The sequence below is a fragment of the Artemia sp. Qi Xiang Cuo genome, chromosome 12 (assembly GCF_049724085.1).
Source record: "Artemia sp. Qi Xiang Cuo chromosome 12, ASM4972408v1, whole genome shotgun sequence".
Classification (NCBI taxonomy): Eukaryota; Metazoa; Arthropoda; class Branchiopoda; order Anostraca; family Artemiidae; genus Artemia; species Artemia sp. Qi Xiang Cuo.
In genome coordinates, this window is record NC_142805.1 from 22,575,540 (window position 1) to 22,595,333 (window position 19,794).

General features: G+C 35.7%; 1 protein-coding gene across 2 annotated transcripts in view; it reads right to left on the reverse strand.

Annotated features, from left to right (window-relative positions):
• LOC148945897 (putative phospholipid-transporting ATPase IIB) overlaps positions 1-19,794 on the reverse strand; it is a 158,167-nt gene that overhangs the window by 110,928 nt on the left and 27,445 nt on the right. For both annotated transcript variants that reach the window (XM_089097744.1, XM_089097745.1), the window contains exon 4: positions 9,181-9,294. In XM_089097744.1, coding sequence (XP_088953870.1) covers positions 9,181-9,294 — 114 coding nt within the window. The remainder of the gene's footprint in view (positions 1-9,180; positions 9,295-19,794) is intronic.

The following is a 19,794-nucleotide window of genomic DNA, read 5'->3' on the forward strand; positions in this document are numbered from 1 at the left end:
AATACGGTACATACTGTTTTTTTTTTCTTTTGTCGCCCTAGAGGTCAGGAAGTCGAAATAAATAATTACCATAAATTTTTAATATGTACTGAAGCAATTGAAGATCGTAAATGTCTTTCGGCTATATGATATTGCAACTGCATCGCTTTATAATCCTTTTTTAACAATAAATTGCCGAGGCCATTTCACAGTTTATTCGGTTATTCATCTTTTCACCACGGTTATCCTCCCATTACTCAAAACAATAAACGCTTCATAGTTATGTTCTGAAGGAGCATGGTTTTCATTTGGAGGCACTGGTCCTAACATCTGGAGATCACTTAAATCAGCCCCCCCTCCCCTAAGAAAATAATGTTTTTAAACAAAATTTTAAGCAAAAAAGTATTGTATCATGAATTCTCTTTCTCTCGTTTTTAACTTGTATTTTGTAGCTAAAAAATGCTTTTATATGCAGCATAACTAACATGGCAACATTGTTATTTGACAATATTGTGTGTTTTTCTTCTTTCTATTCGTTTTTTATAAAAGTTTAAATCCACAAAAATAAAATAAAAAAAAATTCTGGTTTAAAAAATAAATTCATACAAATAATGTACAATTACCAGCAAAATGGCACGCAAGTCAATGAGTGAAATAGTTGCTATTATTACTATGTTCTTTACCAAAAGTCACAATTCCTTAAAACTTAGATTGTAAAGTCAGGAAAAGATCCCAGGAGTTATTCAATGTCATTACGTAATAAAAATTAAAAGAACGCATCAAACCAAAATTGTTACAGGGTATCAAAGCATCATATCTGGATTTCAGTTGCTATCCAGGGTTGCCAACTGGACATATTTTATGTCCAATGGACAAATTCCTGTGTGCCGGGACACAATGACATAAAAGGGCAAAAAAGGGACATATTTTAGAAATATAGGACATAAATGGACATATTTTGCAAATTTATGACATAAAATAGATTATTTCATACATATTTTCGTAAAAAAAAATGTAATTTTTCACCAAATCAGTATTAAAACTACTTGTCTAACACTAAATTTACTTAACTACTTATTTTCTACTAATTTTGTACAAACATTATTTTTTTACAAACGTTATTATTTTTCAGAGTTGCTTGCTCTTTCCCGCAGACAACTATTTGCAAATACTCTTGAAATTCTTTACCAGTTTGTATTCTTTCATCTACAAACGACTTTATTTTTCCTTGCTTTTACGCTACAGTCAAGATAAAAGGCAAGCAGGCACCTTTTTCGTCAACAATCGCTTCCGGCTTCCAGTAGTCAGGCAAAATCATCTATCTGTTTATCAAGTATTACTAACTGAAAATGAAAATTGGCAAAAGAAAAAGAAATAGATTCTTGATGATCTGGAATCAATTTTGATATCAATAGACGTACCAAAAGATTAGCTTATTGTGATGATTCCAAATATATAATATGTTTTAAGTTTATTGTTACCCATTAGTGGGCCTGACAAAAATTTACCAAATTTTCGAAAAAGGTGAAAAACACTCCATAAAAGTCGAAGAATTTTACTGGAAATCATGCCATCAGATTCGGCGCATCAGAGAACCCCACTGTAGAGGTTACAAGCTTATATCTATAAAAATGAAATTTTATAGTGTTTGCCAGAACAAGCATCACGAATTAGTGTTTATTTGGTGTTGTTGTTTTTTCCAGGGGTGATCATATCAAACCAAAGTTACTAGAATTTCGCAAGAGGGCTCGTTCAAAAGAAAATTACAAGGTCAATTGTCCTTTTTAAGTTACCAAAAATGGAGGACAACTAGCCCCCGTCCCACGCCCATTTTTCCTAAAAGTCGTCTGATCAAAATTTTTAGATAGCATATAAATAGATATGTCTTTGGAGATGACATGACCCCTCAGTACTGCCAGAAGAGGGGCCGCAAGTTATGAGGTTTGCCCATTGTTTACATATAGTATTTGTTATAGGGAAGTATACCGACATTTTCCAAGGGAGGAAGGAGATCTTCTGGGGATGGATTTTCTATGGGGAGTTTCTGGGGATGAACTTTTCAGGGGAAATTTTACATGGGGAGAATTTACCAGAATTTGTACACAGAATGTGTTATTTGTCTTTTTTTTTCCCGTTGTTGATCCCATTGTACATGTGGAGACACTTTGAGGGAAATCTCAGGGGGAAGTTTTCAGCGGAGTTGGAATTCTCTTGGGATCTTTTTATTTGGGGTGGGAGGGGTATTTTTCACGGGAGAAATTTCCATGAGGGAATTATCACCAGGAGAAATTCTCCATGGAATATTTCTGGGGATAAAATTTCCGGGGGGGGGGTATTTTCCAAACAGGGATACTCCCCAATGACCTTAAAAAGGATCAAAAACTAAATGAATGCAAGTCTTTCTTCAAATAAAAGTATGGGTAAGGAGTATTTTTCAGACAGAATCGTAAGCAAAAAAATTTCTGGGAAGAATTCGCAGCAGGGATGGAATTGTCCGGGGGGTAATTTCCCGGTGGAAGAATTTTACATTGGAGGAACTTTATATATAAGAATTTTTTGTCGGGGAATTTTCCATAGAGGAGGTGGATTTCTTAGGATTATCTGATAAACGATAGGATTATCTAAATAAACACAAAGACTAGTTTTTTCAACCGAAAGTAAGGAGCGACATTAAAACTTAAAACGTACAGAAATTATTCCGAGCATGACGGGAGCTACTCCCTCCTCAATACCCCCCTCTCTAAGCTAATGTTCGACCTTTTGTCTATTTCTTTTAAGAACGATTCTTGAAACGAAAGGGCCGTGTAATTGAATCAAAACTTTTTTTTTAAGTTCTTGAAAAGATTTTAGCGTGAAGAGAGGGGTATTGAGGAAAGTTCAGCTCTCCTAATATATGGAATAATTATTGATTGTTTTTTAAGTTTTAATGTTGCTCCTTACTTCAAGTAGAAAATACTTGTTTTTTTATTTAGTGAATGAAAGAGCGATAAGGTTACAACTTATTTTTTACTTCTGACCAAGGCGCGTCGTGTAGAAAGGGTTGTCGTTGAAGCTTCGAAAGCGGCTCGATTGAAAATGGAAAGTTCTAATAAGAACCATAAGTGATTGGAAGGCGAACAGCCTTCCCTCTACGCTCTTCATTTCCCCAAACATGTCCAATCAAAATTTTGAGATTGCCATTTTGTTCAGCATACATTAAAAGTTCCAGTTATTATGTTTTTGTGGATGACCCCCCACCCCAAAAAAAAAGGTTTCAGGGCAAGGGCAACGAGTTATACTAGTTCCCCATTATTAACATATAAGATTTCTATGGAAGGGTTGGTTTTATAAGTTTTGGAGGGGACTCACTGGATTGAAAATCAGATGTTCTAGTGCTACTTTTTAGAGTCATAAGTGGTCAGAGGCAAACCAGCCACCCCCCTCCACCCACGTCATCTTTTCCCTAGATGCATCCAACGGAAATTTTGATATAGTAATTTTGTTAAAGTGGTCAAAAAAACATATAACAATGCCTTCATCGTTTAAACAACCCCTAAGAGCCCTGGGACAAGGGTTGTAAGTTGTTCCCCAGACACATATAAGGTTTTATGGAATGGGTAGTCGTATAATTTTCAGATGGGGCTCATTTTATTGAAGTATAGCGCGCTTTATAAGAGCCAAAAGTGATTTGAGGGCATCCCCCTCCCCCGCGCCCATCAGTTCCGAAAAACAGCATCTAATCAGCAGTTATAGACATCGATTTTGTTCAGCATTGTTCAAAGGTCCTATAATTATGCCCTTGGGGGTGTCACCCCCTGATTGAAGGGTAACCCAGCTTACCTAGCGCTCCGCAACGTCGCTTGACTCCTGGATTGTATCTTATGACATGCGCAAGAAATACTCTGATTGGCACAAAGCTACCAAAAGAAGTGAAAATGCTGACCCTCGTGCTGACCATACCTGTCAAGCGGAACTCTCGTAGGAAGATGAGCCTTAAGCTCAGACAATTAGTTTTTTACTGTTTACATGTTTTTATGACTTGTGCGCTTTCACACTAGTTCATTTTTTATGAGTGAACTAAGTGGATCTTTTTCGTTTTCATCATATTCGATATTAACTGATCATTGAACGAGGTTTACAGGTTGTAAAAAAACTAGTTTCTGAGATTTCAAGATGGACATATTATAGACAAAATATGGACATAATTTGAATAAAAAGGACACATTTTTGGATGCTCAAGGGACACATTCATTGACGAAAAAGTTGGCAACCCTGTTGCTATCTGGATTTCTAAGCGTGAACACATATTTGAACTGGTTTCTTTGAGCTTGAAAATATAATTAACTCAGTGATTACGGAAGTGTCACAATACTGTAAAGGATTAAAGTTACAAGTGACTTTTTAATTCTTTGGATATCACTTCATAATTATAGCAATGGCGGACGTGATTATTGCAAGACATTGTTGGAAAGCGGGGGGATTTAATTGCCCCCTTGCGAGTAAGTTTTTGTTTCCTGCTCTTAATTTTTTACATATTAGTTTTGGAAGATCCTGTCCACTAAAGATAAGTCAACTTTCGATTTATTGGATTATTATTTTCATCTTCAGAAGGGATATTTGGCGGTAGCTCAGTTCAAGGGATATCCCCTCTGGCCAGTCCGGATTGTTAGCATAACTAACCAAAAAGAGTCTACACCAAAATTCATTGTTTTTTTGCAACGGATCCCATGACTTTCAGACTGTGGTGGAAGCCAATCTTCTTTCATATAGTGGAAATTATGCGGAAGCTTCGAAAAAAACGGCTAAGGGCGTAAATCATGCTTTCCGTGAGTGTGAATCTTCTCCTGATCTTTACTATCAGTCTCTGAAAAAGAAAACTCCGACAGGCACGGGTGCTGATTTAATTTCTTTGAGCGAAACATCTGCAATCCAAAATCAGCTTACTTTAGCACAAGATGAAGTTACGAAGCTTAAATTTGGCCTAGTTAAAGAAATAGAGAAAAAAGTTCAGGAAAAAGTTGTTTCCGTGACAGGAGCACCAGGCTCATCGCAACAGCCGCTCTGAACCCTGAACTGATTGTTTCGGAAGTATATGATTCGATCACGCTAGAATACAACGTAAAGTTTGAGAAAATAGAAAAACTGTTTTCATCCCTGAATAGCCAGATTCAGTCATTAGAGCTTAGGGTGGCTACTATTGAGGAAAAGCTGGACGATTACGAACAGGAGCGTTTGCTTGATTCTTTGTTGTTTTTTTTTCGGGGTGAAGCAGGACCCTGGAAACGACCTGGGTACTAATGTTCTTGATATAGTGAAGAGAATGGGTGTAAATGTCCATAAAGAACAGTTGTTATCTGTGAACCGTTTTAGACTTCCGAACGCTGCCCGGAATATCCAGACACCTACGACTGTTGCGCCAGTTCTCATTAAATTTGCAACTAAAGATACGGCGTATAATGTTTTCAGAGCGACGTCAAAGCTGGCTAAATCAGGTGCATTCGTCACTGAATATCTTACGAAAATTAAAAAAGTGATTTTTGAAGGTGCAAGAGACAGATATGGTGTAAGAAACGTGTGGTCCGATCGTGGCCATGTTTACAAACGTGAGCAGGGTGATAGCCACCCAACACGAATTCGCTCACTTGTTGACACCCTTTAGTGTCTTGGTAAAAGTTGATTATTTTTTTGTTTTTTTTGTTTTGTTTTTTTTTAGAAAAGAAAAATTAGTATATTTCCTTACTTATGTTGAATGATATTTCTTCATTGAATAGATTTATGCGTAATCCGCTCCGTATTGAAGATCATTTAGAGGCTCAAATTGGAAGTGATGATTTGCCTATTATTAATTCAAAGCCTCTTCGTGAGAGTTCTTACATATTGCTGTTGCAAATTAGTACAGACATGTTGCTGTGTCTTTGCACGTGGAATTGCCACCTTACTACAGGATATTTAGATGTTTTGCAGATGATTAAGATATCATCTTCACAATTTGATGTAATGGGTATTTGTGAAGCTTTTTTGAGTTCTGACCATTCTCTTTCGGCTTTTTATTTTCCAGGATATGATTTTGAGGTAAAGAACCAGTCAACTATGAACCGAGGAGGCCTTTTTTTTTTTATTAAACTAAATATGAAGTATAGTTTCAGGGAAGAGTTGTGTATATTGAGAATCGGTAATTTTAAAAGTTTCTAGCTAGAATTAGACATTTGAAAAGTGAAGTTTTTAAGTAGTTTGGTGTATGATCCGCCCAGTACTCTCCTGGATGAGTTTGTAGCAGGTTTTAATGAGTTAATGAGGTTGGTTTCGTCTACAAGCATGGATTTTTTTGGTATGGGTGATTTTAACTATAATCTTTTAGATCTTTCAGGTGATAATTTGGATTTTTTTTAGTTATATGATTTCAAGTGACCTTTACCCTTTTACTTGTGTACTACCCGAATCTCTACTCATTCTGCGACCTTAACTGATAACGTCTTCGTGGGGCTTAGTTATTTGAGTCAAAGCTATTCAGGTGTGATAGTATATCCAGAATCGGATCATCTCCCGGTAATTGCTCATGTGACGTGTCTTAGAAAACGACAGATTCCGGCTAAAAAAAATACTGACACGTGAGCTGAAAAAGCAAAATTTGAATAGCTTTGCCGAGGAGTTGAGCTGTATAAAGTGGGAATCGGTCCTGGGAATTTCTGGTGATTCTTCTCTAGCGTACAATCAGTTCATGTATATATTCCAACCGATTTAAGGAACTTGTTATATGAGCAATATCTTAACAGTCTGGATGACGCAGATTTTACGGAGTTCAAGCGAGTGAGAAATAAGGCGAACAGTATGAGAAGGCAAGCAAAGAAGAAGTATTTTGAAGAAAAAGTTTTCTGATAGTAAGGGAGATACCAAAGCCACATAGCAGGTTATTAATGAGTTTATGGAAAATCAGAAAAGTAGTCAGTCGCCTTGCATTGATATAAATGGAAGTTATGCGAGTGATAAAAATGTAGTCGCGACTCATTTAGACCAGTTTTATTCTCAGGTTGGCTCGTCTGTTGAAGAGAGTGTAAGGTGTGACAGGGATAATTTTCTTAGCGAGGAATTCGTGGACTCTCGTGGAGATACTGTTGAGTTCCAGTTTGAAGAGTGTACAAGTGATGAAGTGATTAAAATAGTGAAAAATATAAAATCGAATTCTGCTCGGATAGATGGCGTGAATCTGAGAACTTTTAAAGCTGTGTTAATGTATATACTACCATGTATTCTCCATATTATGAATTTATCTATGGTAACGGAGACCTTTCCAGAAGCGTTGAAGCAAGCTAATGTTATCCCGCTTTACAAAAGGGGTGCCACGTCACAAAACTGGAGACCAATATCGATACTGCCTTTATTGTCAAAAATTTTTGAAAAAGTGATTCATCGCCGTCTATACTACCATCTCACGAAACATAGCCTACTCAGTGACACCCCCAATTCGGGTTCCGAAAAGGTCATTCCACTAGTCATGCTGCCATTCATCTTGTTGATTTTGTAAATAATTGTTTAGTAAAAGGTGAAATCCCCCTAACAGTATTTTTTTATTTTAAGAAAGCATTTGATACGGTAGATTTTAAAATTTTATTGCAAAGATTAGAGTGCTTAGGTGTTAAAGGAGTGAGTTTGAAGTGGTTTGAAAGTTATTTGTGTGGGAGGTCTATTAAAGTGATGATTGATGATGCTTTTTCTTCCCTTTATCAAGTGTAGTGCTGTGTGCCACAGGGATCGGTCCTTGGCCCACTTCTGTATCTGGTTTATGTGTATACCATGAGGTTTTGTCTTCCAGATTGTTGGTTAATGTCATTTACTGATGACACTGCAGTTACGTTTTCTAGTCGTTGTTTGGATAGTCTTGTGTTGAAAGTGAATTGTGTTCTGAGATATTTCCATGTTTTTACTAGTTTAAGTTTGTTATCAGTTAATGTTAGTAAGACTAATTTTTCTTGTATATTCTAGAGTAGGCAATCCCAGTGATATTGATGGTAGAATTCTGTTTAATAATAAGCCTGTAGTTCAAGTTCAAGAAATCAGGTACTTAGGTTTTTACATTGATTGTAATTTTTCGTGGAAACGCCACAGTGATGTTGTTGCCACAAAGGTTCCACGTGGTCTTGGAGTGATTCATCGTTTTAATAATTTTATACCTCAGAGAGTTTTATTGCTTTTATACCATGATCTGATTCATCCATATGCTTCGCATGGCTGTATTTTATGGGCAAGTAATTTTTATGTGAATTTTAAACATGTACGGACTCTTTAAAATAAAGCGACGCGTCTTATTGGCGGGTATGTTTAAGGTATACATAGCACTTCAGCTTGGTTCTAGAATATGCAAGTGTTAAATGTAGGACAGCTACGGGACTACCAAATAGGAATCTTTGCCTATCAATGCTGGAATGATGTTAGTCCAGAGGTTTTTCTTGATTATTTTAGTGACAATAGGTCTTTGCACCATTATGAAACTCGTCATGCTAGTGATTTCATTGTTCCGAATAGAAGTGGAACCAGGGCCGGCTTCCATACTAGATTTTCAGGACCTAATGTGTGGAACTCTGTTCCAGAGAGCATTCGGGCGGCTATTCCAGAGAGCATTTCGGGCGGGTTATTTAAAAAGAATTTGAAAAAATATTTGTTAGGTCAAGGTTCATAGGTTTTTTTTTCTTTCTTCTTTTTAGTGTTTTTGTTCCTTTGTTTATAGTTAATCATTAATTAGTAAATGAGTTGTATGTACCCACCCAGTCGCAAGTGCTTTTTTGTATCTGTCTTGGGGCGGGTATTGGCATATTAGTTAATTGTATTTTGATGTTAAATAAAATGAACTGAACTGAACTGAGTAAATGAATTTATTAAAGTCCTTGTTTTTCCCAAGTCCAATTCCCGGATTCCGGACAATCTGGATAGTCCGGATTACCGGACAGAGCGGCAAGACCAGAAATCTGAAGGATATAGGTGCAAGTTCAATGTAAATTTATGGATAAAATGATTCACCCGATTTGCGAGACTTCTTTTAGGGGAGGGGGATATGAAAATAGCACCTTTATATCACTATTGTTCCAGAAGGATGTCGTAGGGGAGTAACCTTAGAGTTTCACTTTTTTTAAACTATTTTAAGTACTTAAAATACTTAAATATTTTGCATGAGATAAACGAGGCAAAAAAGGGATAACATACGTCTTAAAAATAAAGATAAAGACTTACCAAGGGGCCCCAATATGTATAAGGGTAGCCAATACGGATTCCGGGGATGAACTGACTACACGCCATAATAAGAAAATACAAATTTAAAAAGAATTTGAATTGCAGAAATAATACCTAAAACAGGAAATAACACAAATTAATTCAAATGTAAAGTATAATACATAGATGCAGACACTCTCGAAAATGCTTACCTAGATATTTATTTCGAGTTTGCTGCAGATTGTAATATTTGAAAAAGGTAATTTTTGACATATATTTGATTTTCAAAAGAAAAATTCGCCAAAGAAACCCCAGGTATGTATGACTTCAGTTTCTCCATAGGCACAAAGGCTGTCAGTGAGTAGCCTCCAATCTTCCCTTAAGTTGCCCACTACGTACGGTATATCCCTTAACTCTAGGATGACACTCGTCTAAAGGGCCCTTCTTTCATGTTTGTACATCCTATGTTCTTTGATCTTCCTTGATGACGGGTGCATTCCTGTTGGTAGTGGAGTAGCATTTTTGGACGTCCATGATCCGAGTTGTGGAGGATATGTCCAGGGTTAGTGGTTGTAAAATTACCGTAAAATAAAAACTCGGTAAGTGAAATCGGTATAATTGGCAAAATAAGGTAAAATTGGTAAAACAAGGTAAAATTGGTAAAATAAGGTACTCCCTTGGAAAAATAGGATAAAATTGATATGTTACAATTGCCCGGTAACCACAGCACCATTTGAGCATTTCTTAAATCTCACTTTCAGCTTTTAATGAAACATTTTTAATGATTCTGATTTTCCTGGGCTTAAAAAAGATAATACCCCTTCATCTACAGCTTTATCAATTTAATTAACAGTCTAGTTTATCCCTTTACTAAGCTTGTGCTTAGGATAATGTCTCAGCACTTGGACAGTGGCTAATTGCGGACATCCATTTTGAAAAAAAAAACCTTATTTGGAAGTAAAATAATATTAACAATTTTTTAAACTTAAATCCAAGAAACGTTATCTTAGGAGCCTTGCATATTTAAATAGCTGTATTCAGCCACATTTCTCATATCATATCCATGTTATTTTTCATTATTAATAAAAAGCACTGAATACAAGTAAAAAGTGGTTTGTACCACTTTGATGACTTAACTAAGCGTTGGATGATAATAGCAGAACATTCAGTCACTTTATCAGTCATCAAGACCATCTTCAACAGAATCTGCTGGAAAATCTAGTTTCTCTCCTTCAGACTCAGATGGCAGTGCCAATTCCAAAGCCCCCCCCCCCTCCCCACAAAAAAAAATTCTTAATTCGGCTCTTAGGAATCTATATCAATATCCGCCTCTACCCCCCTTATCGTCTCTCCTTTAGAACTATTTATTTATTTATCTGAAGATTATTTCAAAACAACTGCTGAGACACAAGTACCATTTTACCAAGAATAATAATTTCTTAACACACTGTAGCCAGTAACAACTTATTTAGTTGCAATTGGTTGAAAGCAAGACTAAATCTTAGAAAAGGGCACTGGAACTTCTGATTTCCAATTGACTGAGGCCCCTCCAAGGTATATTCAAACTTTTAAAAGGGCACCGGAACTTTCGATTCCCAATTGACCTCTGATTGCCTCTGAGTTCAACAGGAGAGTAAATTTCCATATCCCTTCTAAAGAAGATCTGGAATTATCCTGGGGAAAATTGGGTTGATTTTCCGTGGGGGAGAGGTAATTGTCCACAGGATGTCTTTTCCGGGGAGGGGATAAACACCCGCTACCAGGAGAACGACGTCATGAATATAAGATTTCTCTGAGATATGAGGTTTAAAACAAAAATGAAGATAGTAAATCTGCTTTAGCCCTCCGCATCATCGCAAGTCCAGATCATTTAGTTTTGTTTGGTGAGGCAACTGAAGCAAATCTGAGGCTTCCCACATTTGAAGCAAATGGCTTCCTAAATTCTTTTAGGAAGGTAATTGAAACTAAAAAATCCCTAAATAGTGACCTTGCTTTATAGCTTAATAGAGATGTTGAAGATGTCCCTATAAACTCAATTTACAATCACTTATAATTCATATAATATTTTTTTCAGTTTAAAATAAGATCATCTGACCACACTTTTAATGAACACTAAATTTAAAAACAACAAGTTTTTTCTTGAAAGTAAGGAGCAACATTAAAACCTAAAAAGAACAGAAATCATTACGTATATGAAGGGGATTGCCCCCTCTTCAACACCTCGCTCTTCACGCTAAAGCTTTTAGTGCTTGTAAAAAACTTCTTATTGTTCTAATTAAATGACCCGTTTCTTTCAGGAGTCGTTCTTAAAGAATTTGGACAAAATTCTAACTTAAGCGTAAAGAGCGAGGTGTTGAGGAGGGGGCAATCCCGTTCATATACTTACTAATTTCTGATCGTTTAAATGTTTTGATGTTGTTACTTACTTTAGGTTAAAAAGAAACCTGTTTTTTTATTTAATTAATGATCGTTTTTTTAAATAATGCCAGGAAATCTGGCCCCACCTCCAAGGAGAAATCTCCATCCCCACGCAAATATCCTCTAGACAATTCAGTTCCGGTGAAAATTTACCCCAGTCAATTACCCAAAACAATTCCACACGTAAAATTGAGAAGGAAAAGAGAAAGCAGGAAATATAAAAAGAATTTTGTATAGGAATTCTGGCAAATTCCCCAAGTGTATAATTTCTCCTGACTATTTCATCCCCTGGAAACTTCCCTCCCCAGCGAAAATTTCCCGTGGGAAAACCCCCAGCAGAAAATTCCCCCCGCCCGAAAGTGTTTACATACGTCCCAATAACAAATACTATGCGTAAACAAAAGGCAAATTTTATAACTTAATAACCTTTCCCCGGGGGAAGTGGGGGGGGGGGGGGGTCATGGTACATCCAAAGGCATAGTTATTGGGCCTTTAAACTATGAAACGCATCCGTGATCTTTCTTCTGGGAAGATATACAAAAAATTCCACATATCTGAAGATAGGAGCTTGAATCCTCTACAATAGGGTTCTTTGATACGTTGAATATGACGGTGTGATTTTCATTAAGATTATACGACTTTTAGGAGGTTTCCCCCCTTTTTTCAAAATTGAGGCAAATTTTCTAAGGCTCGTAGCCTTTAATGGGTAAGACTAAACTTAATGGAACTTGTATATTTGAAATAAGCATAATAAGCCAATTCTGTTGAAAACCTATTGGTATGAAAATTCGGGTTTTTAGAGATTCGGTTACTATTGAGCCGGTTCGCTCCTTACTTACAGTTTCTGGCCACGAACTGTTAGATTAGGTCAGTAGACAAGCTAAATCAATCACTATGCAAAGACATCTTGTCCAATCTAACTGGTGAATAGTTTTCCATTTATTCTGGCGTGGTTTGTTTAATTCAGTCTTTCTTTTGCTCTGTTAAGAGTTACTTCAAATGGGTTAATTTTCCTTCTTTTTTTAGCACTAATGGCAGCTGGGCGGAAGTTCCTGACGAGATATCCACTTATGTCGTACTTTCTTATTTTCTACTCACTAACATAACTAAAGTTTTTCCTAATCTAATTTTTTTTTCTTGTTTGTCATGTATCAATCGTAATTGTAGCCTTTAACAGCTCAAAGAACTAATATAATATTATATCAGCTAATATTTCACCATTTAAAAATTATAATTACCTCTACTATAATACACTTTATCTTTCTGATAACAAGAGCCTGAAGTCAGACAGAGGGCCTTTTAAACTATGCAATACAGCTATACAAAAAACAAAATCATATCCAAATGCCAGTCTCTCCACGCTTTTTTGCTGTGAAAACTGCAAGGCGTCGCAAATATGTCGGTAAAATATGTAACATACCGGTAAAATGCGTAAAATACCGTTAAAATAGTAAAACACCGGTAAAACACTTAAATTACGTAAAATTGGTAAATTACGTAAAATACCAATCTTACGGGGGTCCGTAAGATTACGGTATAATATGTAAAATACCCAATTTTATCCTGACCAGTTTTACCAGTTACATCACTATCCAAGGTATAGCAAAATTTGTTGTTTCACAACGGAGGAGATGTCTCGTTAGCCTGAACAGATACGAATGTCGTCGTTGCTGGCATGGTCTCTCAACCTGATTATTAGGACCAATGGTGATAATCAAAACCATATATCAAAATAAAACCAAATATATCTCAGATATTTTTAAGAAGAGAACTAAGTTCTACAAATGTTGAGCACAGTGTTATCTTTTCTTCTTTTATATATATATATATATATATATATATATATATATATATATATATATATATATATATATATATATATATATATATATATATATATATATATATATATATATATATATATATATATATATATATATATATATATATATATATATATATATATATATATATATATATATATATATATATATATATATATATATATATATATATATATATATATATATATATATATATATATATATATATATATATATATATATTATATATTATATATATATATATATATATATATATATATATATATATATATATATATATATATATATATATATATATATATATATATATATATATATATATATATATATATATATATATATCAACGACAATTTAGTGATGTTAAAACGATTTTCTTTCCATGTCTGGTGCATTATTGTGATGTATTCTCTTTCTTTTTTTCAAGATGAAAGGTGATAATGTTCCACCTGGCTTCGTTTTTTTCTTGCTTCTGAATTAGTGTTTAATTAATATTAATTAAAAAAAAGTTTATCCACAAAATAAGTTTTTCAAAGAAAAGTAAAGAACTCCATTAAACAAAAATCAATCAAATCATTAAACACAATCAAGCGTGAAACTACCGCAAATCAGCATCGATAAATAAATGAAACCCAAAACGACCAGAAATTACAGTAAATAACCGAGTCAAACTCAAAACGAGAAGAAATTAACATGAGTAGGGCTCAAAATCCATATGCCTTCCCAAGGCAAGAACATAATTTGCACTTTACTGAAAAAAATACATATGTGTTTACTTTTATAACTTTAATAAACCAAGTAAAATTAACAGTTTGATTAATAAATATCAGTATGTGTAAATTAAACCGACAATGCACATTCATTTGTATTTTTTTCAGTAAAGTTTATAGTTTGGCTTGCTATTTGTATGCTTGAGAAAAATTTTCAGCAATTTTTAACAACATACACCCTTTTAAAAATCTGGACACAAATAGTAGTGTTTAATTTAGTTCAATTTCGTTGACCTGAAATGGAAAACTTGATACCATTCGCAGAAAAAAATCTGTTTACTTTCTTTGATAGCTTGGATACACTTACACTTTTTTGATTTGTTAAATTTTAAGAGCAGAAGTAGCCCTGAAAGTTTGAACATTATACCCTCATTCGTTCTTGGGATACTGCTGAGATGCCTTATTGAGAATTAGCATTAACACAATACATTTTGATTTAATCTTAAGGCAACATTTAGTTTTTAAACATAAAGGCAAATGAGAGGGTGGGCGTGGGATTAGTTTCCCTCCAATAACTTTCGACTATTAAGAAGGGCATCAGCCCTTCTATTTTACATCGAATGAGCCCTTTTCGAAGTTCCTAAGACAACTCCTTCGACACGAAGTGCCCTGGTCTAAACAACAACAACAAAATAATACATTATACCCACATCGATCTTTACTATAAAAATGTCAAGCCTTCCAATCACTTTCGACTATTAAAAAGGGCACTAGGCCTTTCGATTTCCAATCGAATGAGCCCTTTTTGAGTTTATACGACAACACTTTGTATAAACACCTTATATGCCTCCAGGGCATAAATTACAACCCTTACCCTAAGGGCTGTGAGGGTGGTTGTCATCCTCTAAGACGTATATTCCAGAACTTTCAACTACGTTAAACAAACTGGCTATCTCAAAATTTTGATTGGATGTGTTTGGGAAAATGGTGGGCGTGAGAGGGGCGTTAGTCGCTCTCTAATCACTTTCGACTATTAAAAAAAGCACTAACCCTTTCAGTTTCCAATCCAATGAGCCCTTTTGAAGTTTCTACGACAACGCTTTCAATAAAAACCTTAAAGGCCCATGCCCCCAGGGCATAACTTACAACCCTTGCCCTGAGGGCTGAGGGGGTTGTCATCCTCAAAGACCTAATTTCCAGAATTTTCGACTACGTTGAACAAAATGGCTATCTGAAAATTTTGATTGGATGTGTTTGGGGGGATGGTGGGCGTGAGAGAGGGGTTAGTTACCCTCCAGTCACTTTCGACTATTAAAAAGGGCACTATCCCTCTCAATTTACAATTGAATGAACGTTTTCATGTTTTTATGACAAATCTATCTATAAAAACTTTATATGCTCTCAGGACATAACTCACAAACTTTGCCCTGTGGGCGTTTTCAACTTCAAATACCTCTGTTCCAGAATGTTTTATTACTCGGAACAAAAGGACTGTCTCGAAACTGTTATCGACTAGTTTTGGGCAAATGGAGGGCGTGAGAGGAGGGTCTTTTACTCTCTGCTCACTTTTGAATTTTGAAAAGGGCAATATCAAATTCAAATCAAATGAGCCCTTTTTGAAATTGTTACAGTAACTTTGTATTTAAACCTTATATGCCCCCAGGGCATAACTTACAACCCTTGCACTGAGGGCTCTGATGGGGTTATTATCCTAAAAGACCTAATTTCCAGAACTATCGACTACGTTGAACAAAATGGATATCTCTAAATTTTGATTGAATGTGTTTGGGGAAATGATGGGCGTGAGACAGGGGTTAGTTGCCCTTCAATCATTTTCAACTATTAAAAGGGCACTAGCCCTTTCAATTTCAAATTGAATTATCCCTTTTTGAAATTTCTGTAAAAACCTTGCATGCCCCCAGGTGATAACTTAAACCCCTGGACCTGAGGGTTATGGAGGGGAGGGTTGGTTTCCCTCAAAGGTCTAACTCCTAAAACTTTCAAATATGTTGAATAAAATGGCTATCTCAAAATTTGGATTCGATGTGTTTGGGGAAAAGGTGGACGTGAGAGGGGGGTTAGTTGCCCTTAAACCACTTTCAACTAATAAAAAGGGCACTAGCCCTTTGAGTTTCCAATCGAATGAGCCCTTTTTCAAGTTTCTACGAAAAAGATTTCAATAAAAACTTATATGCCCCCAGGGCTATAGCCCTTAACCTGAAGACTGTGGGGGGATTGTCCTGCTCAAAAGTATAATTTCCTGAACTTTAAACTGCGTGGAACATAATAGCTATCTCAAAATTTTGATTGAATGTGTTTGGGGAAATGGTGGGCGTGGAAGGGGTACTAGTTGCCTTCCAATCACTTCCAATCGACTATTAAAAAGGGCACTAGCCATTTCAATTTCCAATCGAATTAGCCCTTTTATACTTTCTACGACAACGCGTTACATAAAAACCTTATATGCCCCCAGCGCATAACTTAGAACCATTGCCCTGAGGGTTGTGGGGGAGTATCCTTCTCAAAAATATATTTCCTATCTGGTAATTAATAATGCTGGACAAAATGGCTATCTCAAAATTTTGATTTGATTTGTTTGGGGGAATGAGGGGCGTGGGGGGGGGCTACTTGCCCTCCAATCACTTTCGACTATTAAAAAGGGCACTAGCCCTTTGGATTTCTAATCGAATGAGCCTTTTTTGAAGTTTCTACGACAACGCCTTCTAAAAACACCTTCTATGCCCCAAGGGTAAAGCTAACAACCCTGGATCTTAGAACTGTGGGGGGGGGAGGGGTTACCATCCTCAATCACCTAATTTTCAGAGCTTTCAAGAACATTTAACAAAAGGATGTCTACAATTTTTTATTGGATTTGTGTTGGGGGAAATCGTGGACTTGTGAGGGGGATTAGTTGCCCTCAAACCACTTTCGACTATTAAAAAGGGCACTAGCCCTTTGAGTTTCCAATCGAATGAGCCCTTTTTCAAGTTTCTACGAAAAAGATTTTATAAAAACTTGTATGCCCTCAGGGCTATAGCCCTTAACCTGAAGACTGTAGGGGGATTGTCCTGCTCAAAAGTATAATTTCCTGAACTTTAAACTGCGTGGAACAAAATGGCTATATCAAAATTTTGATTGAATGTGTTTGGGGAAATGGTGGGCGTGGAAGGGGTGTTAGTTGCCTTCCAATCACTTTTAACTATTAAAAAGCGCACTGGCCATTTCAATTTCCAATCGAATGAGACCTTTTTGAACTTTCTACGACAACGCGTTACATAAAAACCTTATATGCCCCCAGCGCATAACTTAGAACCATTGCCCTGAGGGGTGTGGGGGAGTGTCCTTCTCAAAAATATATTTCCTATCTGGTAATTAATTATGCTGGACAAAATGGCTATCTCAAAATTTTGATTTGGTTTGTTTGAGGGAATGATGGGCGTGGGGGGGGAGGCTACTTACCCTCCAATCACTTTCGACTATTAAAAAGGGCACTAGAACTCTCAATTTCCAATCGAATGAGCCTCCTTCGAAGTTTCTACGACGACCCCTTTCATATGAAGTGCCTCTGGGAAAAATAAATAAATAAATAATAAAACATTGGAGCCGTATGGCCTTTACTATAGGCAACGCTATAGCGTTCCCTCTCTTAAAGCATATAAGTTACTATTAATAAACTTCTGCTACATCATAAGATTTAAAAATCTTTAAGTCATAAATACAAAAAAAAATAACATTTTGGCTTACACTTTTTTATAAGCATATAATTAGGTTTAATAATGGAAGGCGCGTTTACAGTTAGTAGAATCTCCACGACCAGTTACAGCAGCCCAGAATGTGTTAAGTCACAAGAATCTCCACGATCAAATGAGAATATGTTGAGTCACAAGAATCTCCACGGGGGACTTCACAGAATCTCCACGACCAGTTGCGGTAGCTCAGAATATGTTGAGTCACAAAAAATAAATTTAGCGTTCAAGTCGAGTAGTTTGTATAAATACACTTTAAGGCCTCCAAGGCACGGAAAAAAAAACAGTTTCAAAATAGAAAGTTACATTTTCTCGAAGACATTTTTTTTTCCTTATCAGGATCGTAATAGTTTTAGTCTGAAGATTTGACCTAAGGGATCCAAAAACATCTCTAGCTAGTATTATATATAAAATATGTTAATTAGATACCTTGGATTTATCAAAATACCTACTACTTGAAAACATGGTTTAATGGCATTCATTTGTGTGAAAAGTTAACAGTCTAAAATATATTCTGTCCAATTAGCCTTGGATAACTAGTATTTAAACCCAGTAATTATCCTGGGATATATCTAAAAGTAGATATTCTGGGATTTAAACCCAGGACAAAGTTGATTTCAATTGTCAAAGATTAAACTACATTCACCCAAGATTGGTCAAAAGCATTCTCCTATAGTAAGAAAATGTGGCTTTGACCCCACCTTACTACTGCACAAAGACTCAGAAACTTAGTAGAGTCCAACCTTGGCTAGGTCCCAAAGTTTGAAGGTTATAACTGTCGGTGCCACACACTACCCTAGAATCTTGAATCAAGCAAATTTCTCCGCATTAATAAAACTCTTTCCTAATAAAGGAAAGATGGAATATATATTTATGGAATAATATTAGATTTTAAGTTAAGTATTTCGAACTTTTAATGAAGTGTCTGATTTTAGATTATAATAGTTAGATTCAAGATTTGTTCAGTATTTTTAAGTTTATATATTAGGAAAGATTTAAATTTAATTGAATATTTAGAATTTATGAGGTTTTTGATTGAATATAGTTTTAGGTAATTAAAAAAAATTAATAAAAATAAAAACTAAGAAGAGTTAAACAGGTAAACACTTTGTTCTCATTTTTGCCAGTTGATCCTAGTTGCATATTTACAACATAGGGGGGGAAGGATTATTCATTAAGGGGAGGGGGGGGGTATTTGCAACAAGCTGTCTTAGCAGCAAAAAAACGTGCCAGAAGCTTAAAAAACCATGGAAATTGAAAGTGGCTTAAATGAATAAAATTATACTGGCTAGTCGCGAATAAAGCATGAAAAAAAAAATTATTTTAAAAAATTGACCATACTTCCTGTGTCACGATCAATTTTTATCTGCAAACCAATAGATTATGCTGATGATTTAAGCATCCTAGGGCTGAACGGAGAGCAAGTCGTCCTCGTCTAAGGTGGGAGGACGTCAAAAAGAAAGATTTAAAGGAAATGGGATCTTCGTGGGCGGGTGTAAAAAAGGAGACTTTGAATAGATTGGGATGGAGGAGGAACGTGCGTAGCTGTGTTGGCCTCAGGCAGCTTGGTGCTGCGGCGAGTTGTTAGTAGTAGTAGTAGTAGTAAACCAGCAGTAATAATGGGTCCCAGTCATTATTTCGCAAGGTTTTCAAAGATGCTATTCTTTTCTTTAAGTAAATCATATCAAATTGAAGAAAAAAGTTGAAATCAGAAGTTTTATTAACGTCAATACCTTGAATTTAGAGCTAAAAACCTCTATCCAGAGAACCAGTTTCACTAACAAGCTAAATTTACTTCCCAAATTGAGGCAATTCTTTTACATTAGCGAATAATTGTCTGGCAGCTTTTCTTGAAACTTGAAACTCTGGCAGCTTTGTTTGAAATAAACAATAAAAAGCCAGCTTCATTTTCCATCTCG